This window comes from Eucyclogobius newberryi, unplaced genomic scaffold, assembly GCF_026437365.1.
Source record: "Eucyclogobius newberryi isolate DKJ021-1_F unplaced genomic scaffold, fEucNew1.0.hap1 SCAF_2, whole genome shotgun sequence".
In the NCBI taxonomy this organism is placed as follows: Eukaryota; Metazoa; Chordata; class Actinopteri; order Gobiiformes; family Gobiidae; genus Eucyclogobius; species Eucyclogobius newberryi.
Window position 1 is genome coordinate 38,506,648 of NW_027315834.1, and position 27,055 is coordinate 38,533,702.

At 41.4% G+C, this 27,055-nt stretch overlaps 1 protein-coding gene across 1 annotated transcript; it reads right to left on the minus strand.

The window, feature by feature from the left end:
- Positions 1–290: 290 nt before the first annotated feature.
- On the minus strand, positions 291–27,016 carry ulk1b (unc-51 like autophagy activating kinase 1). The gene is made up of 27 exons (XM_072455257.1): positions 26,879–27,016; positions 25,530–25,622; positions 25,185–25,226; positions 21,913–21,945; positions 20,671–20,707; positions 19,279–19,452; positions 16,125–16,198; positions 15,951–16,052; positions 14,938–14,996; positions 14,759–14,841; positions 12,531–12,581; positions 12,268–12,359; positions 12,011–12,176; positions 10,965–11,019; positions 10,753–10,833; positions 10,359–10,490; positions 9,272–9,420; positions 8,506–8,768; positions 7,634–7,800; positions 7,427–7,548; positions 7,221–7,346; positions 6,823–7,007; positions 5,979–6,151; positions 3,268–3,386; positions 3,021–3,178; positions 2,636–2,771; positions 291–2,555 (listed from the first exon to the last, which is right to left on the minus strand). Exons 1-27 carry the CDS (start codon positions 26,966–26,968, stop codon positions 2,500–2,502), a joined length of 3,018 nt encoding a protein of 1,005 aa, XP_072311358.1. The 5' UTR covers positions 26,969–27,016; the 3' UTR covers positions 291–2,499.
- Positions 27,017–27,055: the final 39 nt, after the last annotated feature.

Genomic DNA, 27,055 nt, shown 5'->3' on the forward strand with positions numbered 1-27,055 from the left:
CACGAAGACCCGCCCACGGATGGCAGAAGATTGACGGGTCCGCCGACCAATCCTCGGCAACAGATAGATTTTGAATACGTTCAGACTGACCCGGATGTTGTGTGTGGGATTTAGGTGTTGTACTTTATGTGGTCAACATGCCACCTGTGCACTTTGAGGTGAAGAGATGATGTGAAAATGACAATTAAAAGCAGTCAGGCAAGTTAGTCTAAATACACACATTTGTAGACAGATTATAGAGCAGCTCTTCTAGGAGGTAAAACAGATAAAACAGACAAAATACAATAGCACCTTGCTTTTGTTTTTTTTATTGCAACGCTCATTGACACAGTAATATTAGAGCTGAAATAGTGTGTCATTGATGACACATTTAAAATGCCTTCATCGGGCACTGGGTAGATCAGAGCGCCCATTCTTTGGAAATGTAGTGGAATGAATCTGCACCCTCCATGCCCATAGCTCAATATGTACAATAACAGCAATAACTTAATTTACAATATTTACAAGTGAAACAGAGTTTGTGAAGTGAAAATTAAATATAAAAACGTTCTTGGCAAACAAGTTGGAATACATGAATGAGAGAAGAACATGGGAGTGCATGTTTTAGGCTTCATTCACGATTCAAGGTTCCATCACTTGACTTTTCCAGCACAACTGGGGACTCTCTGTTCAAGGACACTTGTAACAAGTAACAGCATGTAAGAGGGCGATAGTGTGCAGTTCCCTACACACTTTGGGTGTTCATCAGGCAGTAACTGGCTACTGAATAAATCACATTTTTGAGCATTAAGGTGAACCTCTTTCAAAAAGCTGATGAACAATTGTAGGGAACTAAAAGTGACATATGCATTAGCTAAATTTATAATGTCATCACTACTATTTTTAATGTACAAGAGAAGACTGCAAATGCCAACTGTACGATGTACGAGATGGTTAGCCTAGTTAGGAATGTGTACACATAAAAACACAATGTAATATCAACCAAAACATTTTTACAAAAAGCCACAAAGCAAATATACACAGCCTTCTCTTGACTTGCATCTTATATTCACTTCACACAGCTTCATTCAGCGGACAGTGTCCTCACTCATTTGTCTCCGTGATCTAAAGTTTAAATCTGATTACTCTAGAATGGCTTATCAACGCAATCCAATTACCATCTTTAAAACTACTCAGGCAAACAAATACACTGCAAAACGGTTGTTAGCCCAGAATAAACAGGAATTCAAAATTAGTAGTCCAAACATAGTTTTCCATCAAATCACTAACACCTCAATAAAACACTCATGCATACGCTCATGCACGTTCTCTTTGAAAGCCATCCTTTTCCTCACTCCTTCTTTTGGAATGACTGACTGAGGTCAATAAACTACACAAACAAAACAATACTGTCACCCACAGAACTCAGCAAAGGAAACATAGCTTATATGGTTTTTGATAAGCATTCTCACAACTAACAACAATAACTAGATAACTAAATTAAACATCACTCAAATGATCACATGTAGAGATCCTCTCTTCAAAACCACTGAATACAGTACTTAACCAGTGCAAAGTCCACACAGCTCTGGGATCAGTCCAAATGCTGTACATTTAAACGTCCTGTGCTTCTCCCGTCTGCCTACATTCAAATATACTCATTAAGCTCTGACATCAGACATAAACACAAACATGGAATCAACAGCATCTCGTCCCCACATTCTTCAAGAACACAAAGTGATCGCAGTGGGACAAACGTCAGTACTTGTATGAAAGCTACATTTAAAAGTTCCAGCTTTTTAATCATTTAAGACGATTCAATTATTTTTATAAAGCAAGCCAGACTTTCTTTCTTTTAAGACACAGATTTAAACACAGATTTAAAGCAAGGCCAAGAATGTATTCTATCCCGTGTCCAACGGAGAGCGTGTGCCTTTCTAAATCTAAAAGGGTTAGAGTAACAATTTTTGGTCATTTTAACAGATTTGATCAGTGTCCTTAAAAGCTAAGAATGATCTTTTTCTTTCCTTTACCTGAGCGCACCAATATTTGATTGAGCTTGGAAACGCACAGAAAAAGCAATAGTTTGTGCACTTGCACCAGTTACAATTCACCGCAATATGATTTATATTCTCAATCAATTGCAATTGAAGCATGTAGAGCGCGAGAATGAAAGTACATGAGGGTAGATAGAGGTCCTCTTATGCAACGTTTCAATATTTGCAATGGTTTACTTTCCAAATTCTGTCAGGCTTTGGATCCAAGAGCGTCTTTTCGAACTGCAAGGCAGACACCAGTTTTTTTTTGCTTTTTGTCTGATCCATTGACAAAGCCATTTCAACAGTCCAGTCAATCAGACCATCTGGTCTTCAGGCAAACCACAACCCTGGCTCTTCAAAGAATTGTAACTCAAGAAAAAACGCATCTTGTAGAAAATATGACGTTTGTTAGAGTTTGCCTATAATGTGCTGGGTTAAAAACAATGAGATGTGGTCCAAACTCCATTACACTGTGGTCCACTCAAACACAGAGTCCAGACTGTAGAGCCGTGAGGCGTCGTTCAATGCACTCTTTACCTGTCAAAACAAAGCACAAACATGTTGTCTTCTTTTGCTTTTTTGGATATAATGTACGGTTTCATGAAATTGAAACTCACATTTGCTAACACTGAGGATGTCTTCCTGTTCAGAGAGCAGCATAGACAAACCCTCCATCAGCAGCAGTGCTTTGTGATATCGCAGGATGGAGGCCTCCCCCTGGTGGAACATCTCATCCAGCGCAGCAGCCTGAACCTGCACAAAAGTGATCAACACTGGGTTTGCTTCATGATCATATTACGTCATAATAATTGTGCGCATGTGCTATTTTAAATGACCAAGTAAACAGAAGAACACATATATACCATAAACATACATATACATACATGAATATACATCTTTTAGGTTGAGTGAATTGCTTTGGATTAATTTCAAATCTGCTTGTATGGAGTGTTCTGTTTAATATCCTCCCCTCCTCCTTGACTGTGCACTCGGTGGACTTACCATCTGCACAGTGTGACTGAACAGCAGCCGCTCAGCTGTGATGGAGCTGATCTGGTCCATCAAACGATGCTTCTTGGAAAAGAAGCGCTCCAGCCGGGTGCTCAGGGAGCGGCAGGATGCTACACTGGTCTTGTACAGCTCATTCAGCTTCTTCACAACTAGATGGAAGTAGAAATACATTTTCTGTCAAGCTCCAAATTCAGTTGAGCCATAATAACCTGTGAAGTTTGATAAAAGCTCTGTGTACCCTGTTTGACTGTTGTGGAGGGGTAGAGTTTGCCTTCTTTCACTTGCTCCTTTGCCGTGTATAAAGCGGACGACAAAAGGTCTGCGCTCTTCAGATAGAGAACCAGCTGCTCGGCAAAGCTGAGGAGAGAAAAACACATTCAAATACTAGAGTTTATGTCTTCTCTGAATGATGCCCAATTTAGCAGCAGATTATGCAATTACACATATCATTTATCTATAATCTAATCCCTTAATCTTCAACCAGTGTGTGTGTGTGTCTGTCTGTCTGTGTGTGTGTGTGTCTGTGTGTGTCCGTGTGTTCGTGTATGTGTGTGTGTGTCCCTGCATGTGTGTGTCCGTGTGTGCGTGTATGTGTGTGTGTCCGTGTATCTGTGTGTCCCTGCATGTGTGTGTCCGTGTGTCTGTGTGTGTCCGTGTGTGCGTGCATGTGTGTGTGTCCGTGTGTGCGTGTGCGTGCATGTCCGTGCGTGCGTGCATGTGTGTGTGTCCGTGTGCGTGCATGTCCGTGTACGTGCATGTGTGATTCCGTGTGTGCGTGCATGTGTGTGTGTCCGTGTGTGCGTGCATGTGTGTGTGTCCGTGTGTGTGTGTCCGTGTACGTGCATGTGTGATTCCGTGTGTGCGTGCATGTGTGTGTGTCCGTGTGTGCGTGCATGTGTGTGTGTCCGTGTGTGTGTGTCCGTGTACGTGCATGTGTGATTCCGTGTGTGCGTGCATGTGTGTGTGTCCGTGTGTCCGTGTATGTGTGTGTGTCCGTGTGCGTGTATGTGTGTGTGTCCGTGTGCGTGCATGTGTGTGTGTCCGTGTGCGTGCATGTGTGTGTGTCCGTGTGCGTGCATGTCCGTGTGTGCGTGCATGTGTGTGTGTCCGTGTGTGTGTGTCCGTGTGCGTGCATGTGTGATTCCGTGTGTGCGTCCGTGTGCGTGCATGTGTGTGTGTCCATGTGTGTGTGTCCGTGTGTGTGTGTCCGTGTGTGTGTGTCCGTGTACGTGCATGTGTGATTCCGTGTGTGCGTGCATGTGTGTGTGTCCGTGTGTCCGTGTATGTGTGTGTGTCCGTGTGCGTGTATGTGTGTGTGTCCGTGTGCGTGCATGTGTGTGTGTCCGTGTGCGTGCATGTCCGTGTGTGCGTGCATGTGTGTGTGTCCGTGTGTGTGTGTCCGTGTGCGTGCATGTGTGTGTGTCCGTGTGTGTGTCCGTGTGCGTGCATGTGTGTGTGTCCATGTGTGTGTGTCCGTGTGTGTGTGTCCGTGTGCGTGCATGTGTGTGTGTCCATGTGCGTGCATGTGTGTGTCCGTGTATGTCCGTGTGTGCGTGTGTGTAATTGAAAAATGCATCATTTTAGGGTGACTATAAGTCGCACGTTTTTTCATAATTTTGGCCGGGGTGCGACTTATATTTATATTTATACTTATATACTTGTCGGTGTAATCCCTCATTCGTCCAGGCGTGTTCCATAGTAGAAAAAGCTTCAGTTGTAGTCATCTGTTTGCAAAAATAGACGTTTCGACTCAAGGTGTGCCCACCAGCTCAGAGGGCAAGAAGAAAGAGGTCCGTAATGCCCTCTCAGCCTGTGGTTACCCCGCTTGGGCCCTCAACAGAGTGAAGAGAACCAAGAAGCAGGACAAAAGGGAAACTGAACAGAGAAGGAAGGGTGTTTCTATCCCTTATGTGTCTGGCCTCTCGGAAAAACTGCAGAGAATTTTTAGACAACACGAAGTCCCTGTTTATTTTAAACCAGGAAACACTTTAAGACAAAAACTGGTTCATCCTAAGGACAAGTTGCCGACTCAAAAACAGAGCAATGTAGTTTATTCGATCCAATGCAGTGAAGTAAGTTGTAAAGAACGTTACATAGGTGAGACAAAACAGCCTCTACACAAGAGGCTTTATCAGCACAGAAGAAATACAAGTTCAGGACCTCAGAGCGCCGTGCATCTCCACCTTGAAGCCTCTAATCACTCGTTTGAAGACGGTGATGTGAAGGTTTTAAGCAGGGAGAAAAGATGGTTTGAAAGAGGAGTTAAGGAAGCTATTTTTGTTAAAAAAGAAAGACCTTCTTTAAACAGAAATGGAGGGCTAAGGTTTAATCTTCCTGTTATTTATAATGGGTTACTGAACCCCTGGAAAGGTAGAGGACCAGGACAAGGACATTCAGATGCTAATCAGGTACTCAGGGTGGTTGAGCCAGGGTCTCACAAAGACAAAGAGGATTCTAATAGCCCATTAAGATTCTGAATAGGCTACCTCGGTAGATACAAGGGGGGAGTTTCTGTTGAAACTAACAACTCTTTCTACTTCAGGAAGGCTCCTCCCAATGGGTGGGTCTTACCACAGAACAGTATTAATATCGGAGTTCTCGACCTAAATTCTGTTATTGACAATGACTCTTGGATGAGAGTCGAAACGTCTATTTTTGCAAACTGAGTCCAGATGACTAAAACTGAAGCTTTTTCTACTTATATACTTATATACTATATACTTATACTACTATACTATATATACTCCAGTGCGACTCTATTATGCATTTTTTCCAGTGCGACTCTGTTATGCATTTTTTCCAGTGCGACTCTGTTATGCATTTTTTGGCGACTTTTCTCCGGTGCAACTTATAGTACAGAAAATACGGAAGTGGTACGGACATTATTCACCACATAAAAATATATCTATAGTCTGCATTTAACTAGTGAAAGGATCCTAAATGCCTTACCTCCACTCTCTGCTGAGGGAGCTGATCTGATCTGCCACCAGGCTGTGCTGCTGAAGAGGCTGAGGAGCGTCTGCCTGCTCCGCCACACTCCCACGGGTCGCAGCCACCTCCACGAGACAGCGTGCGAAATCCAGCGTGAAGCGCAGGCTCTGAACAGTGTCAGTGTGCTCCTGCTGCTCGATCGCCACGGGACCCCAGTCGCCAAGTGAGAGGAGAGGAAGGTGGTTTAGTGTGAGGATCTTAAAACAGGTGCAGTAACAGCTCTACATGAATGTTTGCACTGGCTTCTCAAAGCTCACCTCGGGCTAAACTGTTATCTTTGTTTAAAAAGGATCAGCTCGCCTCATCTTTTTACAGTTCAAATGTATATCTGGAATTCTAACTACAGTGAAAAACTCAACGACTTTTTGTAGTGTTAAAATAAAAGATTTAATTTTCCCATGGGAAGATATTAGCAACCTCTAATAACCCAGTTTACCCAGTATGTTTCAGTCTGGAGATATTATTGCTTTGTCAAGAATGTACCTCAGTATGGCATTAAACCTATCTCTATAGAGGCGTGCAGACCAAGTTACAGGTCAGAGCTGTGGAGAGGTGACTCTGCTCACCATAAGAATGAACCATGGTCTTTTTGCACAATTCAAACATCTGTTTAAGTTTATTGCCAAAATATGGAACGTTAACACCAGAAACAGTATCTCTACAGAGACAAGCAGTGCACCGGAAAAGTTTCATAGTGAATCTTTAAGTAAAAAACAATTGAACATAATAAATAAATAGTAAATACTGTAGCCTATATTGCGACCTCTAACAGTAGCTCGTTTATAATAGTCAGGCTTCTCACTTCCATCAGAGTTTCCTCGGGCAGCTCGGGCGCCTCAAACGATACAGGACCGCCCATGTTGGCAGAGATGGGGTCGGTGAAGCTGAAGCGCGGGCTGGAGGGAGCCTCAAAGCCCTCCAGATAGGCGCCAGTCGGAGGGTAGCGGCTGGTCAACGAGCCCCCCGAGCTGACTGAAGTCAACGAGCCTGCCAAGTGCAACGAGGTCTGTGTTATGTAACCGTTGAAGTAACACATTCCCCAGTGTTGTATTCAAATATTAAAACACACTACTGCCTCGTCCTCTCGACCTTTATGAATGTTGTTACCATAAAAAGGAGGCTAGAACGGTTAGTAATGCTGAAAGATGCTTGAAACACGGGGGGAAGCTTCTGATGTTGTCAAATAGATGTGGAAGTTACCTGAGTATTTCCGCTGACGGGAAGAGTGAGGAGGGGTGCTGCCCATAGGAGGAGACCCAACAGTGAAGACCACCTGTGCTGGGCTGCCAGAACTGGGAGTGAAGCCCCCAGCGCCACTAGAGAGAGCTATGGAGGACGATGTATTATCAGAAACGGTCACAGTAACATAACCCAAAATTCTACACGTGTTATGCAATAATATTCACCAATAATGTCAATGGCCTTTTCCGATGTGAGGTTCTCTGAGCTGCCCCGCTCAGCCACAGGAGCGTTGGGTCCAAACGCAGCCTTTAGCAGCATGTCTGACAGCCGGCCAGCGCTGTGAGACCTGCCAAACGTTCATGCAGTGTTACTTTTGTATTGTGCTTGTGGTTATTAATGATGTGAAAAAACAAACCATAAAAGGTCTGTACCTTCCAAAGCCTCTGGCGTCGTCATTGGTTCGGTGAATGTAGTGAGATGTTAGTGGCTCTGGTGGGGCAGTCCTGTTGGAAGGTGACCCCATCACCAAACCCTGGGTCAGAAAGGTCATGAGGTTTGGAGAGCTGGTGGGTTTGGGGAACTCAAAAGGAGGGATCGCCTGTAAGAAAGACAAAATGGAGATACAATGTTTTTGTTTCTGCAGCCATTTTGTTTCAATCACTTAAGTCCCTCAATAGTCCAGGAGTGGTTCATGGTACAATGTTTCAGAATAACTGAAGTAGTCATCTGGACACTGCACGTATAGTTTTAACAAGGACCATATCTAATCAGATTAGTATGCAGCATGTTTTTTTTTTTTTTATTGAAGCAATGCACGACCAAATACACGGTAATACTTTAAAATAAGGTTTCATAGTAAACTATTTATAAAAGGCATTAATAAGCACTAGTTATTTGTTTATAAGCACTTATTAAGTATTTACTAGCTGATAATACCACATTGTTTTTAATTACCATTAACAAAAATGCCTGTGTGTGTTAATAAACCCTTTACAAAATGTTTTCAAGAGGATAATAAGTAAGATGCTTATTAAACTATTTTAATAACCAAGTGATAAATGCTTATAAATGCTCAATTTAAAGCATTACCAACTCTATTTGCTTTGTTTCTATCTGTGTTATACCCCAAACCCTGTTCATAATATAATATAAAACCACTATTTAAAGTCACAAATTGGTCAATTATCCCATTAAACCCAAAATGATTGTGTAAAGAAATTGTAGGTCTGTGTAATGTGATTGTTTAAAATACTGGCTACATCAGAGGTTACATGCCACAGTTGTATTTCTCTGCTTTTCTTACCCTGGAAGGAGAGCCCAGTATGGTGGGTAGAGGGCTGCGCTGCATGAGTTCACTGAGTCTGGGGGAGGAATGCAGAGGTCTCACAGCCATCAGGCCCGAAGAGGGGACTGCCACTGGGTCCGAGTGCTGCTTGCGGATTTTCTGCCTGCCGCCTGCACTGGCACACTCCAACAGACAGGGCGCACTGTGGAGCCGCGACCCCAGTCCTGTTTGATGCTGCGCAGCTAGTCGTAGCTCGGTGTGAGGAGGAGGAGGGTGAGCGGCTGAACGGGAGAAAAAAAAGCACAATATTAATGTTTGAAGAGGCAAAAAAATGTTTCAACAAAGAACAGATAATAGTAAAAATGAATGAGGTTGCTTAGAGACTACGTGAACAAAAGACCATATTATGGCCTTAGTAAACGAAGGGGAGCGGTGCTGAAAATGAACCGGAGAGATGACAGGAACAACTGGTGGTGAGAAGAGCGAGTGAGAGTGGATAGATGCTGCGTCTGCTCCGCATGGTCACAAGAACATTTGAACGTGAGCCACAGAAAAACAAAAACCCTATTTTGAATTTAGTAATTTTTCAATTTCACAAGATCGCTTCATGATTCTTTAGTTCCAGATTCAATTCAGATGTTTTGTTGTTCATGATGATTAACTTTATTTTGATGGGTGCGCCCCACACTTTGAAAAACTCGGGTTTAAAGTATTTGCGTGTTTTCATGATTTTTGGCGGTGCCAAATAGGGAATTAGATTAAATGGGGATTTCCTCATAAGTACCTTGTGGGGAGAGCTGGAAGGGCCTGGCACCACCCAGAGAGAGGCGGCGATTGGTGGCCAGAGCTCCCTGACAGTAGGGCGGTGAAGGCCCCTGACGACCATAGCCCAACGAAATGTTACTGCTGCAGCGACGCACCGGAGTCGACATCCTGAAAGTACATTATAAGAGGGTGGCTCTGTTACAAACTAAACATTAAAAAACAATTAGCCGGCAGACTTTTTCTAAAATGACCCCCAATTCAAGCTGAAGCCGTTTCTAAACCTGTGGCTGGACTCTTTGAGAAGCTGAGTTTTGACATGTCAAGAAGGAGGGTCTAAGGAAGCTCTGGGACACAGCGTTATCTCTGTTTATTTCCAGTTAATTTGATTTATTTGCTCTTTTTATTGCTCAATTACAATTTCACTGTTGATATTCCAGCTTTCCGTTGGTAAAATCAACAATGAGAAGCCCCACGAGGCAACTGCTGTCGTTATTTTGGGTTTTACACAAATAAACTCAAATGAAATTAATTGACTGAAACTCTTTTGGCCTCTAGTGTGTGATTTAATTAAATTATAACTGGTAACAAGCTCTGCTCAAAGGAAAATCAGATTTCATTTTCTTTGGTAAATATAACCAAAGAAAGTAAAGTTGCCAGCTTTACACGGATGATTGAGCCTTTGTTGAGTCTTGACAATTCCCATTTCAAAGCTAAAGGCAGTAATACTACTAGTATTTTGGTTTAGGGACATTTAATAAGGTCTTAAAAAGTCCAGGGGGAATTCCTATAAATGTTGATTCCTTAAAATTGTGTAATTTCTTGTAAAATTATTTGTGGGTTTGGAACAAAAACTGATCACAGTTCATCCCAGAATGGTTTATTTGATTGGAAATATGTGGGTCTCTTTATTTGTAGCTTGATATTTCCCCTTTATCAGATGGTGGACAAAAAGGAGGGCCCACACTTTGATGACTTCAAACACCACACAACCCTCCAACTGTCCAACTGTTAGCTAATGCCCCTACAGCTATAGGATTTGCATTACAATCGAAATGTGTCACTTTCAGGCTAAACTTTGCAGATAAAGTCCAGCACGAGTCACTGACCGCGGTGAGCTGTCCTGTCGGGGGCTCTGGAGGTTCTGCTCCATGCGCTGGTAGTTCTGGACCTGAGACGGGACCGGGATGGGCAGCGAATGACCGTGGTTTCCATAGCTACTTACCGCAAAGTCACCGGGCCTGCCAAACCCAACAAGAGGAACAGATCAGTGCCAATGCCGTCAGCCGAGACAGAGGATGGGCTGATGGAGTCTGTGTGCTTTGAAACGTGTGAAAGAATGGCAAGCTGTGTTGTGAAAACATTCGTGGTCTGAATCAGCCAACATTCTTCAAACAATGACTCTTTTACGTGCATTCTTACATAAGCAATCGTCTGAGCATTTCAGTCCAATGTAAAATGAGAAAAACACATCAAGCATTCGTTTATTTTCACCGTTTGTACCTGACGGGACTCGGCGAGCCGCTGTACGACGGGGAGTGCGGTGGCGTTTTACTACACAGACCCGCAGAAGCCAGGAGAGAGCTGAGGTACGACACGGAGAAGACAAGATAAACCTTTTATTACGCTGCAGCAGAAGACTAAACATTTATTATAGGAGACAGTTATCAAATTGCTTCGGTAAAGGTTATGGCATTCTGTAAAATGATTATTACCCGCTGTTCATGAGGCTGTCCTGAAGCACTTTGCTCTCACAAGTTAGCTCACCTGCTAGAATAGGAAGGGAAATAAACAGATGGAAAAGGGCATGAGCCAGGATTTATATCACATTCCCTGCGTAATAAAACTCTAAGCTCCCAAGCACAAATCCACCAAAAGGTAAATAAATGCGATACAAGAACCCCAAATATAGTTTCGTTATGCAATTTGTCAGGTCCACGTTGATTCAAATAAGATTTCAGAGTGACAAAACAAATCTACATAAAACTAAAGGGGTGTAAAGTAGCCTAATGCATTGGCAGAGCAAAACTTTGAGTAGAAATGAACAATATTTCAATATCAACTGATGCGTGGGATTATATATATTATATTCTATATTTCCGGAGTTATTCTAAACTGCCGCCGGTCTCTGCTTGTCAATCACAGTTTGTCCTGCAACAAATGTGTGTGTTATTTTTTAACAGTTACAATGGAAACAGAAGAGCAGCAAAGCTAAAGAGGTAGTTATTGGTTTTGTATTATTGAAAAAAGTTATTTTTTGAACCTTTAGAGATTTAGAACATTAGAACATTTAGAACATTAGATTTAGACATTGAGAACAGCAATAAATACTCTGATATATGTATACATAATAATGTATGAAAGAACTGCGTTTAATAAATGCGTATAATATGGACCGTTAATGTCACTTAATGCATATGCTGATCAAATAAAGACTACAGACTAAATATAATTACCTCTATATATTTATGACAATACCACAAGCAAAGTATCATCTGTACTATCACTATATTTGTGCATGTTTTTAGACTATGGGCAAAAATGTGAATAAGGGCGACCACAATAGTCTCTTCTATGAATGCCAAACACTTTTGGTGTCGACATAGACAAACATTGCTTATCAGCTGCAACAGAAAGACAAACATTAAATATTGGCATCAGCTGAAAATATCTACATCAGAAAATCTTGTAATTTGACAGCTTAATCTTAATTTAGTCAATCTTAATAAAGTCAAGCCAACCTAATCTGATGACTACTTACTGTTAACGTGAGCTGGGACCATGACAAAGTCGTCCGTGTCACAGGAGGAGGAGTTCTTGCTGCTGGCTGCTCCTCCTGAAGAGTCTTTGAGGAGGAACCCCGCGGCCTCTTGCATGGGAGAGGCCAGCGCTTTGGGACGCACCTGCTGCCCGTCGGCCAGAGACTGCTGCAGAGACCGGGAGACAGAGGCACGCAGTTTAAGCACGTACGCGGGTGTCAGAAAGGTGACAGGACGGTAACGGGGAGGTCGGACGAACCGGCGGTGAGGCCAGGTGAGACGTGGAGGAGCTGCTACAGGAGCTGGCAGAGGCAGAGCTGGGGAAGCAGGTCATTGTGACGGTGGGAGTAGCTGTAAAACAGAAGCACAGATTAAAAAAGTAGCCATAAGTCCAAGCTCGAGCTCCGTAACAATGCACGGTAATGCCAGATAAAAACTCCAGTATGTGCAGGTGTTTATTCTCAATAATATTTCATTTCAACACAATTCAACCCAAGAGATGAGAAATGTATTCACACTTACTCTTTTTTATGGATGAGCTTGCGTCGAGAAAAGGATGACTGAAGAACTCATCTGCCAAAAACAGGGAACATAATCAACGACCATATTGAGAGACAAGTATTCTATACAGCTCAGGATTGAAGGGGAAAAACATGCATGAAGCGGCATTAGCCAAAGATAATACACTATGGTATACAAAAGAGAGAGGGAAAGAGTGAAGCGAGAGAAAGAAAGAGGGAAAGAGAAGGAAGAGAGAGGGAAAGAGTGAAGCGAGAAAGGGAAAGAGTGAAGCAAGAGAAAGAAAGAGGGAAAGAGAAGGAAGAGAGAGGGAAAGAGTGAAGCGAGAGAGGGAAAGAGGGAGAGAGAAGGAAGAGAGAGGGAAAGAGTGAAGCGAGAGAGAGAAAGAGGGAGAGAGAAGGAAGAGGGAGGGAAAGAGTGAAGCGAGAGAGAGAAAGAGGGAGAGAGAAGGAAGAGAGAGGGAACGAGTGAAGCGAGAGAGGGAAAGAGTGAAGCAAGAGAAAGAAAGAGGGAAAGAGAAGGAAGAGAGAGGGAAAGAGTGAAGCGAGAGAGAGAAAGAGGGAGAGAGAAGGAAGAGAGAGGGAACGAGTGAAGCGAGAGAGGGAAAGAGTGAAGCGAGAGAGGAAAAGAGGGAGAGAGAAGGAAGAGAGAGGGAAAGAGTGAAGCGAGAGAGGGAAAGAGTGAAGCAAGAGAAAGAAAGAGGGAAAGAGAAGGAAGAGAGAGGGAAAGAATGAAGCGAGAGAGAGAAAGAGGGAGAGAGAAGGAAGAGAGAGGGAACGAGTGAAGCGAGAGAGGGAAAGAGTGAAGCGAGAGAGGAAAAGAGGGAGAGAGAAGGAAGAGAGGGGGAAAGAGTGAAGCGAGAGAGAGAAAGAGGGAGAGAGAGAGGAGAAAAAGGGAAAGAGTGAAGCGAGAGAGGGAAAGAGGGAGAGAGAAGGAAGAGAGAGGGAAAGAGTGAAGCGAGAGAGAGAAAGAGGGAGAGAGAAGGAAGAGAGAGGGAGCGAGTGAAGCGAGAGAGGGAAAGAGTGAAGCGAGAGAGGAAAAGAGGGAGAGAGAAGGAAGAGAGAGGGAAAGAGTGAAGCGAGAGAGGGAAAGAGTGAAGCAAGAGAAAGAAAGGGAAAGAGAAGGAAGAGAGAGGGAAAGAGTGAAGCGAGAGAGAGAAAGAGGGAGAGAGAAGGAAGAGAGAGGAAACGAGTGAAGCGAGAGAGGGAAAGAGTGAAGCGAGAGAGGAAAAGAGGGAGAGAGAAGGAAGAGAGGGGGGAAAGAGTGAAGCGAGAGAGAGAAAGAGGGAGAGGAGAAAAAGGGAAAGAGTGAAGCGAGAGAGGGAAAGAGGGAGAGAGAAGGAAGAGAGAGGGAAAGAGTGAAGCGAGAGAGGGAAAGAGGGAGAGAGAAGGAAGAGAGAGGAAAGAGTGAAGCGAGAGAGAGAAAGAGGGAGAGAGAGAGAGTAAGATTGAAAAGTGAGAGAGAACGAGTGAAGAGAGAAAGGGAAGAGAGGGAAAGAGAATAGAGAGAGGGAAGGAAATATGGACTGAAAATTCTATGGCGTGGGACGACACAATACGGATCTCTGTAACAGTGCGTCTTATTTCATGAGTTTTCCCTCGACAAAGTGCAGTTGCACATGTTGCAGGTTTCTAAATGCCTGTGTAAAATGAGGCCCTTGTACAGTGAGTGCTGTGTAAAATGAGGCCCCTGTACAGTGAGTGCTGTGTAAAATGAGGCCCTTGTACAGTGAGTGCTGTGTAAAATGAGGCCCTTGTACAGTGAGTGCTGTGTAAAATGAGGCCCTTGTACAGTGAGTGCTGTGTAAAATGAGGCCCTTGTACAGTGAGTGCTGTGTAAAATGAGGCCCCTGTACAGCGAGTGCTGTGTAAAATGAGGCCCCTGTACAGTGAGTGCTGTGTAAAATGAGGCCCATGTACAGTGAGTGCTGTGTAAAATGAGGCCCTTGTACAGTGAGTGCTGTGTAAAATGAGGCCCTTGTACAGTGAGTGCTGTGTAAAATGAGGCCCTTGTACAGTGAGTGCTGTGTAAAATGAGGTCCTTGTACAGTGAGTGCTGTGTAAAATGAGGCCCTTGTACAGTGAGTGCTGTGTAAAATGAGGCCCTTGTACAGTGAGTGCTGTGTAAAATGAGGCCCCTGTACAGTGAGTGCTGTGTAAAATGAGGCCCTTGTATAGTGAGTGCTGTGTAAAATGAGGCCCTTGCACAGTGAGTGGACCTCGCACACGCACCATAATCCATCCGGTCTTTGTGGTTGCGCTGCAGCAGTCCCAGCAGCAGATGCCTCAGATGGGACGAGGTCTCTCTGGGGATACTGCACAAAACGCAAACGCACAGTGTCACAAAAACTATTACCAGCTTGTATCAAATTCTGCAGGAAATAATCGTTTGGCCACGTTTAGATTCGTACTTGGGCGTGAGATGAGTATTTTTTTCGTAGAACATTCGGAGCTCCTGTGGACTGCTGGCCTGAAAGTGAAAAGAGAACAGCCATGTTTCAATACGCCCACAAATGATACGGTTTCTTTGTGACTTTTTGCAGTGCATGTCATTTAGAATTGCTGACTCTGTTTTTATGTGTTGGATTAGTATCACTTTTCTTCTTTTACCTGGCTGTTTTTTTGTCATATTTATTCTATTCATTTAGTTTCGTAAAGCTGGTCACAAACTTGAGGAACAGCAACATGCTACACCACAGAAATGAGAGAAAATAGCAGATTTTGCTATTGTTAAGTCACAATAATCATGAATAATTAAATCGTGAGGTTTTTTTCTCACAATAATCGTAACATTAAAACAATTTGTTATCGTGACATCATTAAAACATCTATTCTGGGACTGGATCTTCAGTTGGCATGAACAAAACATCCGACACCGTTTGAAATCGGTTTTGCTAATTAGGTCAGAGGGAGGAAATACAACCAGCCCAATCCCGCAAAACCCAATTATGTGACACAACCGTCAGCCCAGAAAGACAATGTAGGTTCCAACTTCCAGCCGCCATCCCATATGAATAGTGACAAGACTCGTGGGGATTATATTAACATAAAAGAAGCACTCGGCCCCAAACAAACGAGGCCGGACTTTTGAGGAAGTGGGACAAACAGTGTCTGGCACGCAAACAAGAGAATGAGCTGAACTGAACGCTCGGCCGCCATTAGTGTCGCAATCACTAAAAAACATGCAAAGGCAGCCTCCGCGTAAAGGCTTTATAATAGACTTCTTAATCCTCTTAAAACTAAGTGAGCAAACCAAATGAAAGTATTATGAAGCTTTGGGGGCATGAAGTGTGAATAATGACTACACATCCCCGTGTGTGCGAGGAAAACTGCAGCAGCAAAGTTCTTTTTGTTATCAGTGACTGCAAATTGATTCATTAAGTGCAAATTTGTAACTATGATTAAATTAATGTAGAATGCTCACTTGGAAAGGCGCCTTCCCGGTCAGGCACTGGAACACAATGGTCCCGATGCTCCACAGATCCGCCTTGGCGTCGTAGCTTTGGGACATGATCACTTCTGGTGCCTGGAGGTGACATGACATGTGAAGTGGCATGGCAACCATAAGATAAACACACTGCTACACACAAGAGCGTACCATGTACATGGGGGAGCCGCACAGTGTCGCTGCCATCATGTTGTTCTGAAGATGCCGGGCAAAGCCAAAGTCCGCTGAAAGTACAGAACAGGGACGTCAAGAGTGATTAGTCAGTTCATAATACAAACTAAAGAATAAAAACAAATAGATTTTTTTTACTTCTAACTTCTATCTATTCACTTATTCTGCCCCGCCCACTTTTGCCACTTTGTTGTAATCACACTTCCGGTCGAGCGGGAACGCCGTTCACTTAAGTCAGGGGTGTCCAAACCTTTTTCACTGAGGGCCGCAAACAACCTGACAATGTCAAATTTGAAAAGTGATAAATTTGAAGTTTTGCATTTGACATTGTTTTGATGAGCCTCCACACCTTTCATAAGACTTGGAACATTATTATTATTAGGTTGGTATAACATCAAAATGCTTGAATTTTTCCAATTTTACAGTAAAAGTACTTCTATTTGTTGTTTGGGCCAATTTAGCAGGAAGAAGGGCCAACAAAAATGGTCTAAGGGCCGCATTTGGCCCCCGGGCCGTAGTTTGGACATGCCTGACTTAAGTGGAAAAAGTCTTGCTGCTAAAATATGCTATAAAGTAAAGTGATTTGTGTAAAATGTCCAGTTCTCATGTGCGCCAAAGAGCTAACAATGCAGCGATTCTCTGGGCGGCCTGAAAACATCCTTTTAGTCTGTGTAGAGCACGCGGTTGTTTTTGGCGGTCGGAACGGGAGAGGACTTTCTAAACAGGAACATGCTTAAAAGTTCAGACAACTCAATTTTGCATAATGTGTCCTTAAAATCTGTCAGTTTTTTGTCATATTAACTTTATTTTGTCGTTCAGAAAGTTTGATTTAGTAAAGCAGGTCACAAACTTGAGGAAAGATTATGTGTTAAACAATGGAATAGATTTTTTTTTACTGTTGATTTGTCATGATCTCTGTAATCTTTTCTCACAACAATTTGATATTGTGATGACATCCCTTTTATTAAGTTAGTAAATCATGCTTGATGCGAGTAGAGCTGCAAGATAAATCATAATCTAATTGGAATTGCAATTTCAATGAACGCAATTGGCAAATCGCAAAGGCTGCAGTTTCTGAAGTGCCATCAATTCTCTCCACAAAGAACAAAACATCCCGTCTTATTCTGCATAAACCCGGCTGTTTATCTCTGTACAAACATGTGCTGAAATACACCTGATTCTTTATATTCAAGTTTCATTTGTCATTTCTCCTTGACGCGTTAAAAATGTGACTTTGAAAAGAAACCCATTGATTAATAAAATATAAATTGCAAACCAGAATACTCGCCAGGAAATGTGATATTTTTCCTCAAATCGTGCTGCACTGATTCAAAGTTATGGTTCTGTTGACCACAATGGAAGTGGATTTGAGGGTAAACAAAGAGCAAACATTGTGGCATCATGTTTAATCATATTTATAAGTTAGTTTGTTGATATAACACTTTCTTCCAATAGAAAAATGAATCACGTGGTACTTGGTTGTGGCAAATAACAAGTTGAATTTATTTTGCGTTCAAATCTAGTGCACGATTATTGATAGTTGTGCACATAACTCATTTAAACCTGGGCATCATAATAAAGTTTGCCATCGTTATGATCAGTTATTTATGAAGCGAGTCAGGTTGTGGACTGGACTGACCCTGGCACAGATTTGTGTACCGTTCAGGGGACACTAATCACGCCTTCAGACTCTGGGGGATTATAACGTCGTGTGCGTCTGGAGCGGACGAGTCCCACGCCGCTCTCTCTCTCTCCCACGAGGCAGTTTCATTCTCTCCAAAGCAAAAGAATTACACGGCTTTCGGATTAACAGACTTCCAAAACACGCAAATACCCTTACGCTGTGCTTGGCCCTGGCGTTTCCTTTGTTGGAGTGTAAGACAAAACTCAACAAGTCCTTTTATTATTTGAGATTGGTTGAATAGATCTGCTCATTTTGATAATAATTTACACAATGCGCTCTCTCCTTGATGCTTATTGGGGCTTTGGCAACACACACGTTACGTAAAAAGGGTTGATCCATGTCAAATCGATAAATGCCTCCCACCTGATGATCTGATCTTGGACGAAAAAGGTTAAATGTCAATGTTCTACAAGCTCCAACTTCTCAACATTTAGCGTATAGTAATTGAAACTTTCAGTTGTTTGTTTGTACGGCTGTGGTTAAATAATCCCGAGTACTCGCTAAACTCCTTCTCCCCCCCTGCATCATGTAACGCATGAATACCAGTACATTTTCTTACATTTATGTCTAAAATCATCCAATAAACACATTCCCAAGGACGCAACATGTAATGCAAATAACTTAAAGTGCCTCTGACAGGTTGAACTGAAATGCAGTTGAGATAAATATATTTTGAATTTAGCTAAATATTATAAAAATCATAGAATAGAAAATTTTGTTGGTTTATACTTTCACTTCCTGTTTGTAATTAATGATGTTAATGACACAATAATTAATGACACAAAAGAAATATCCAGCAAACACTACGCAAAAACTCATCAAATGTCATATTCTTTTCATTTGACAAATAAAATATTTGAGAACATCTTTATTTTGTTAAATTAATGGTAACTTTAGAGATTCAAAAAAGTTGTTTCTCTGTGTAATCTATGCATAAACTGGAACTAGAGGAATGAGTGTCCCTAGTGTGATGTCACTTCCTGTCATTCTCTACAGATTTTTCATTGTTTTCTCCACAAATACCCACTCGATTGGTGTAAACCTATAATTTACATGTACAACAGATATAACTACACCAAATAAAGTCAGAATTAGACAATCGTAAAAACCTGTCATAGTCACTTTAATTTAAAATTGACTTCATCTAGTACTCTAATGGTGTTTAATATCTCTTTTTTAAATCTTAAATCATTCCCCAAGTAACTGTACCTGGGGAAACACGACTGTACTGTATAATGTTCCAGTTACGGCCTGCCATAAATAAAATAATGTAACTTCAGTCAAACTAATCTTCAAACTTCCCACACTCACATTTAGGTATGAACAATAACCATACTTTTAAACCGTTTCAAGTTAATCCAAAATTACCGGCCCAGGTGGAGTTTGTTTTCTGAAAAGTGTTTATTTCACATGGATTGACCCAAAGCATAAGGAGCGTTTAGAACATACCGATCTTGATGCAGGTGTTGTTGGAGTGCGACTTGCGCCCGGCCGGGTAAGACAGCAGAATGTTCTGGGGCTTCAGGTCTCGGTGGATTATACCTTTGGCCTGGAGCACCCTCATCGCCCCGGCGATCTGCTGCAGAAACACTCGAATGGTGTCCTCGCTCAGGGTGCCTTTGGCTGGGCGCAACGGGAAAGAAAATCTGTTACAAGACCTGAGCTTTTGTTTGGCTTCACGTGGTCTAAAGTGCATGCACTGAACACATAGGTAAACTACGACTGCTCAGTTATAAATCACAAGTATTTGGGTCATAATTGGAGAAAAAGATAATTGTTGTTAATGTTTTGTGATTCTTGTTTTTAAAGCCACTGTGGATTTGACATTTGTTTTTTTGCGTGGCACAATTAACTCCCCTTTTATCCAAAACAACAATAATCATGTTTTTCTTTGATACTTTTTTGTGATTGACTAGCAAAACACTTTTGACATTTTGTAAAACACATAATTGGTTGAGGTTTAAAGAAATAAATCAAAAAACGCCTCTCCATATGTCAAACAAAACAAGACAATAAACTAATATGATTGCACAATATGTTTTCCTAGGCACGCATCACAAACTTTATACTCTGTAAAGACAGCTTTCTGGACCGTGTTTGTTTGTGCGTGAGCGGAGATAAAGAGCTGCTTCCTGTTGCCTGTCTGCGTTGTCCTGCCTCTGTTTATGCTCTCTGCCCTCTGGTCACGTCGGACGCCCTTGTTTTGTTAGCTTCACATTTTGCATGACTTCACAGTTTGCTTCAAAATAAGAAACGAGGCAAACCAGGACATGTGGAAAGCCCTTTAAGCCCCGTGTCTATTGAGGGTTTTTTTCTTCACTTTGATAGCAAGCACAACTGTAGCTACACTGTTTTGGAAAACTGCATGTTTGTTTGACCCACTCACCTCCTCTGAAGTCGCTCCGTTTAGTTTAGTGTTTTATATACAGCACTTTCCAGACTATAAGTTTTGGCCGGAGTGAGACTTATACTTATATACTTATACTCCGGAGTGACTTATATGTTATATTATGTGTTATTTTCACACTTGCAACTGCATTTTATACACCAGTGCAACTTATTTGTGTTTTTTCTTCTCTATTATGCATTTTTTGGCTGGTGCGACTTATACTCCGGAAAATACGGTAGTGTAGTTCTGTGTCTGTTGGTACTTCTGCCCTAAATCTGATTAACACTCACTGCTTACGTTTAATCATATTCAATAGTACTCTACGGGAAGGGTAAGTGCAATGTTAATGTGTTTTGGTTATTGTGTTTTTAAATTCAAGAGGCAATTCTTTTGGGTAGAATGAAATGGCTTAATTGCCTTAGGTTTTTGTTTATGTCAGGAAGTTCACTTACAGTGCAAGTAGTCAGCAAGGTCCCCACCATTGCAGTACTGTTATCAGGAAAAACAACATTAAGTTCACAATTAGCACATTACTATAGCCTAATATTTTATGAAACTACACAAAGTTATGCAGTTAAAAAATATGAATATGCAGGTTTTGTTATAGCAAGCAAGGCATAATATTATGCCTTGATTTATGTTAGTGAATAAGTCCTTGGACTTATTCACTAACATAAATCAGGTTGAACATTTGTGGCTTTGCCTTTTGGACATTTCTTATAAAAACAAAATATTATGTAGTCAAAAGGGGTGCGATTCCCCAATTTGCATCAGTGCTAAAAATGCACAAATGTAGCTGGACAAACCACATCTAATCTGCCATCTTTGAACTTTAAACATGTGTATTTTAAGTTAACAGTTAAAAAACACATGCAACACACACGCATTTAACTGTTAATGAACAAAGCAAATAGATCAGTTCAGATAAATATCGACTAAAACAGATTTTAGTGTTATATTTATTAATGTGTTTGGTGACTGTGGCAGGTCCGAGATTGTACGTGTCTTTATCAGAAATAAACGTTATTTAAGTTGAACATAGTTAGTTAAGAAAGTTTCATAACTGGCAAACTATGGCTACGACTTACAGACATGTTTCTGGCTATCTGGCATTATTGACTCAAATTTGGCAAATGACAAGGAGAAAAGTGTCACTTGGTAAACAACCAATAGGGCCAGTCAATTCAAAATAAATAAAAAGTGAATTTTACATTTGAAAATACACTTTAAACAAACTGAAATTATCAAGGCACTGCAGACCGTTTTTGACACCACCATCCCACTCAATTTAAGACTATGTTTTTGGGCCTCAAAACTCCTGCCATGGACACAGCGAATGGATATCTTTGGAGGACACTCGCAGCAGGGAAAAGGACCATCAATGACACAAATTGCACCGAAGATCAAGGACTGGACTGACATTACAACTTTAAAAAAATCTTAATATTGAAAAAAAAACACACAAAAAATCACGCCTATACAGCAATCTCTGAGACGTGCAAATCTTTCCCATTCACTTGTAATCGGTCAATTCTGAATGGTCACCTAAACCCCCTTTTGACTGGGAGGCGGCCATTACGGCTCCGGATGCTTGAAGCAGGTGCTTATTTTAGCCCGGCCCTGTCAAAGCTGCCCACAAAAGCTGGAACAATACAACCCCGGGCAAACAAAGACCGAGGCTAGAGTGGGCTTACCTCCATCACCAGGTACACCGAGCTGGCCGTTTCCTGCGAAGAGAGCAGTTAAGAGCGCGGGTAAACAAACATGTGCCATTGGCGAACAATGCGAGGAACAGCTGGCAGAAAATCACAGGGGCTTATGGGTGTGTAATGATTAACTATAGGTGTAACCACAGCGTGCGGGTTTATATGAAGAAAGCAAGCGTTTTTGTTTCATGTGTTCTGTATTTTCCATATATTACAGTGTCAACCCAAGCAATACGGTTGGTTTTGCGGTCTTGTTTACTTAGAAGCACTCAGGGAAAGAGGGAGTGGTTGGCATGTAGCAGCAATGACAGAACACGGTTCAAAAATGCGTCACGGTGTATTGTTTTAGTCAACGAGCTGTGCAAATGATCCTGCCAGGAAGGTTTTGTTGCAGCTAATGTTCAGGTGTCTTCATAATGACATTCTTGCCTTTTATATGAAAAGGCAAGAATGTCATTGTAGGACAAGGATAAGGTCAACTTTAAGACACATTTGAAACCATTTTGATCATTTTGACTCAACTCCAGCCACATGTATCAGTGGATTGAAGCATTAATAATGAAAATATATATATATATATATATATATATATATATATATATATATATATATATATTCTGGTCAATGTCTTTAGTTTGGGTAATTTTAGAAAGTATTTACTGTTTATTTTTCTCTCCCATGCGTATTCCTTAGGGGTAGCTCAGGCTAGTCTCTTATCACATGGCAACAGATGACTTGCAGAGCCACTCAGGCCCCACTTTAGAATCGCGTTGAAACAACACGAAACAGAGGCCAGAGAGAATTTGGAGTGAGCGATGCTGATTAGAATATAAAGTCTGGCTTACCCCGTCTACCCAACATCCAACCCTGATTTTTAATGAGTTTATTAATTTAGTATGAAGTTCCTGAATCACGGAGCGCAATAACAAATACAAACTGCAGATGAAACTTCATTCTCCATTTAAGATCTCTATCTGAATTACGTGTGGTTCCTTCTCATGACTAGAAAGCAAATTGGTTATCTTTGCTGGTTGGATCTTGGGAACAAAAACCTATTTGACCATTTTGTAATTCGTTAAAATCCCTATTTAAAAGTAAGTGTTTGTTGCATTAAGAGCCATTGATAAAGAGGCAAAAGGGACAGACCCAGTGCGTTTCAATTTCACACTGACTTAATTAGACGGTTGAGTGGACGGACAGAATCTATTGTTACACAACACCTCAGCCAGACATGAGACTATCGCGGAAGTAACATTGACTTGAAGAGGACAAATGATGTAAAATGGACTTACAGCATATGAGCTTTTAACCACGTAAGAAGGTTTTTTCCCCCTCATCATTTATTGGTTGACTGAGGACATAAGCTGCCAATCGATTAAACTAAAAGGAGACAGTGGCTTGAAACTGGCAATAACTCTGTATTTCCTCTGTATTTCTGATCGGACCAAAAACAGCACTTGCAAGACGACACTTGCATCAGTATATTTACAGAAAAGTGTGTAAAAGGAAGCTTAGACTCGGCTTAGCCTCGTGATTCACTCCCAAATATTCAGTTAGCTCACTCCATGTTTTCTCCTTTCTGCTGCCGTTTCATATAAATAATTATCAAGATAAAATCATTGGTAAACAAATACAAATTGTGCTCGACTGAGACGCCATCGACCGATTAATCGACTAAAAAACTACAGGCCAACAACCCTCACTTAAAGATATAAAGACGTTAAGACTATATTATTCTGCCGATAATTGTGACTATTTGGGTCACAGAATATTCCTGAGAACTAAAAAAAAATATTGACCATTTTTAGAAGCAAAAAATAATAGTTTCAATTTATACTCCAAAAAAGTCAGCCAATGTTATATATGTACACGAGCGGCAATAAAAGTGAGAGATGGAAGCACCGACGTTGGCATCATTAATGAGTTATAAATGTGTAAATTATTCAAGCCGCTACAGCTCAAATGAAAAGGTTCCCTACTGGTGCATAGAAACGGTGCAATAAATATTGAGTTGAAGAAAAGTACTATTCCATCGATCATTTACTGAACGATAAGTGAATAGAGTCATTATTGTGACGAGCCCAAACATGGACTGGTTATTATGTTCCTCTTCCTTTTGGCTCAGGTAATGTACGACGAGGTGGCAAATACAATAACTAAAAGACAAAGGCAGCAGCTGGTTGGATAAAGAGGAGGTAGATCAGATGTCAGAACTACCTGGCAGATGTTATCAAAGTCCATTTGCTATTCTGCTGGACCGTGCCTCCCGCTGTGAACTCCTGTTGCCTCCGAGCGCAACATGCTTTACAGGTTATGCTATACTCTGTCCACTCAAAGATAATAAATCATCCAAGTGCTGATGGGACGTTTACAACTGTCAGGGATCAGGCTATTGAAACATGACTGAAAGAGGCAAAAAAATAAACAACTGACAATTGTATAAGCAAAATTAAGTCTTTTCAGTTTGATCTACTCTAATAAAAGTAACCCTAATTGTAAAGTGCTTTTGTGGACATATGATAGAGAAAGGGGCGTTCAAGAAAGCAATGTGAATTGACATCATTTTGTTTGATTATGGTGCCAATAATCATGAATAGTTGTGAGATTTCTTCTAATTGTGGCACGATGTTAAGATGTCAAGCAAACAATGACAGAAAAACAAATGTTTCTTAGACAACACAATGTAATTTTCAACACAAAGTAATAGTATTTTCTTTCCTCTGATTAGTTTTGATATAGCTCCAGACCTAGACCAATACTACATATTCAAAAGTCCCAATTGGGTGCTCATTTTCTGCATCATACTAGTTTTGCAATCAATTAGTCTCCGGGTTTCCATACTTTTGACAACCCTAATATCATGAGGTTTTTAAAAATAATTGACTAAAAGATAATAATAGGTGGAGGCATAGTAACAAAGCACAATGTAAAAACAAAAACATGGCCTTCTGTTCTGCACATTTTGCTACACCATATGAAAGGCAACGATCCATTTGTACGGTTTATACTGAATTTGGAAATACGTTGTTAAACTTTCTCATTAAACTTGCGTAGAGCAAACTGTAACAACGATCACCTGAAAATACAGGCTCGACCGGAGTCACAACAATTTACTTAGTTTTGACATTAAAGATAAACACTGCAGAGATGCAATGTGACTCGAGCCCGAATGTAAACAGAGAAAATGTGACGTTTCAGGTGTAACAAGAAGCGACAGGAGGACAGACACGGGAGCGGGGCCAGTGGGTGCATTTCCATACCTGAAAGTCCAGTAACGCAACGATGTTTTCATGTTTAAGCTCCTGTCGCAAAAGAACAAAGCAACGACATGAGAAACGATCAATTCACTTTTGGAAATGACAAGCAGATTTATTTTAAGACTTGCTGCAAAGAAAAGGTGTTTTATTACAGCATCTCTAAATATTGCTGAAATCAGAACGTAAGCGTCCTGATGGCGGAGCAAAGCATTCGGAATATCAATAATGGAACATACCTAATATCAAATGTGAAGCAAAATAGACACGATGAAGCCGCCATCACGATTGACACTATGGAAAAGCACTCGGCTCTTTTGTTTATGTATTTACGGCATGATTTGTGCTTACCTTGAGAATTTTGATCTCTTTGCCCAACAGCGTCTGGGATTTGGCCAAGTTCTTTTTGTTGATGCATTTCACTGCCACTTCCCAGTCGTGTTTCTGCAAGGACATTGAAGACAAAATCATTGTTTTGGTGGTGGACGGCATGTGGCTCTCTTCTACGTGATAAATGACAGGGGAAAAGTCTGTATTTCTTAACCTGTTTAAACTGTGATGCAATGAAGAGCACAAACAGCCAGCTCCATGTGGTAACTGTCTGGACTAACTCTAAATTATGCATTCCTAAAAAAGAGAAAAGACTTGTAATGAGTCTGAAGTTTTTTTTGACTTGTTTACACTGATGATGGGACAAATAGCACACAAACGTTTAATTTCACCGTTCACATACAGGATTGAGGATTTTGCATAAACAAATGTGTAGGCTCATCCTCTGGGTAGTGGGGGGTTGAAGGTGTGGCTTATTTGTACATCAAAGTTAACATTTTGTTCAAAGTAAACCACAATATCGATCTACTTTTTCTTCTTCTATGATGTTTTATGGCGGCTGGTATCCAAGTGTTACATTACCGCCAGACTTTATTCTTTAGACTTCATTTAGACCGCCTATACTTCAGACTTTATTCTTCAGACTTTATTCTTCAATCTAAAACAGTTTAGCAAAAGAGCTTGGGAAATAGAATTGCTCTTCAAAGCCTTAGATCTTCCTAGTGGAATTTTATCGCAGAAAGAGCGTTTTAGTGTTAAAAAAAAAAGGTCATTTTCTGAGCACTCAAGCCTCAAATACAGGACAATACAGGGTCACTCACACATGCATGCACCAATTAAAATGAAATACAAAAATCAAATTAAATTAAACACAACTTTGAGTAAGTTAATGATGAGAGAACACTGTTATAACATGGTTAAAAGATGATACGGGTGTATTGTACCCGTCATGACTCCTTTAAATATGTGTCAGGTAAAATGACAATAGCCTTTCCAGGTTATGAACAAGTTATGACATGTCCACCAGAGCTCGATCCTGCAAAGCCCATGTTCAAACTCAAGCTTAAGCACGGGTATTTATGCCACTGCAGCACAGGACTTAAAAGCTATAAACATGCATGCATTAACCCAATATATGTGCATGCATTTTGTGATTATTATGCTGCCTGTCTGTGTCTGGGGGCACCGCTAATCCTGTGTGCTAGGCCTCTGCTCTTAAGGACGTACGATGAAAACACAACAACTGGCAGGTACTCTGGGGACGACCGAGGCACGAATTAAAACGATTCATTTGAAAGTAGTGGCCGCTGATGCTTTTGTTTGACCATTTTAAGCACATCGACGTGTTTTTACGGCGTCTGGAAACGTACCTCTTTATGCCTGCCTTTGAAAACAACAGCGAACGCGCCATGTCCGACCAAGTCCTTTCGGCTGAACTCGAATTTGCCCACGGTCTCCATGATAACGAGGCTGTTGTTGTTGTTGTTGTTGTTGTTGTTGTTGTTGTTGTTGTTGTGTCTCTGCACTAGTGAGACCGAGCAGCAGGA

What these genes read in the sequence shown, in the direction of transcription:
- ulk1b (XM_072455257.1), bottom strand. Translation starts at nt 26,968, where the DNA reads ATGGAGACCGTGGGCAAATTCGAGTTCAGCCGAAAGGACTTGGTCGGA. An exon ending in GGTCCCAGCTCACGTTAACA is followed by an intron (nt 11,020 to 12,010) that starts GTAAGTAGTCAT and finishes TTCCTATTCTAG; the next exon opens with CAGGTGAGCTAACTTGTGAG. An exon ending in TCCCTCAGCAGAGAGTGGAG is followed by an intron (nt 3,387 to 5,978) that starts GTAAGGCATTTA and finishes TTCTCTCCTCAG; the next exon opens with CTTTGCCGAGCAGCTGGTTC.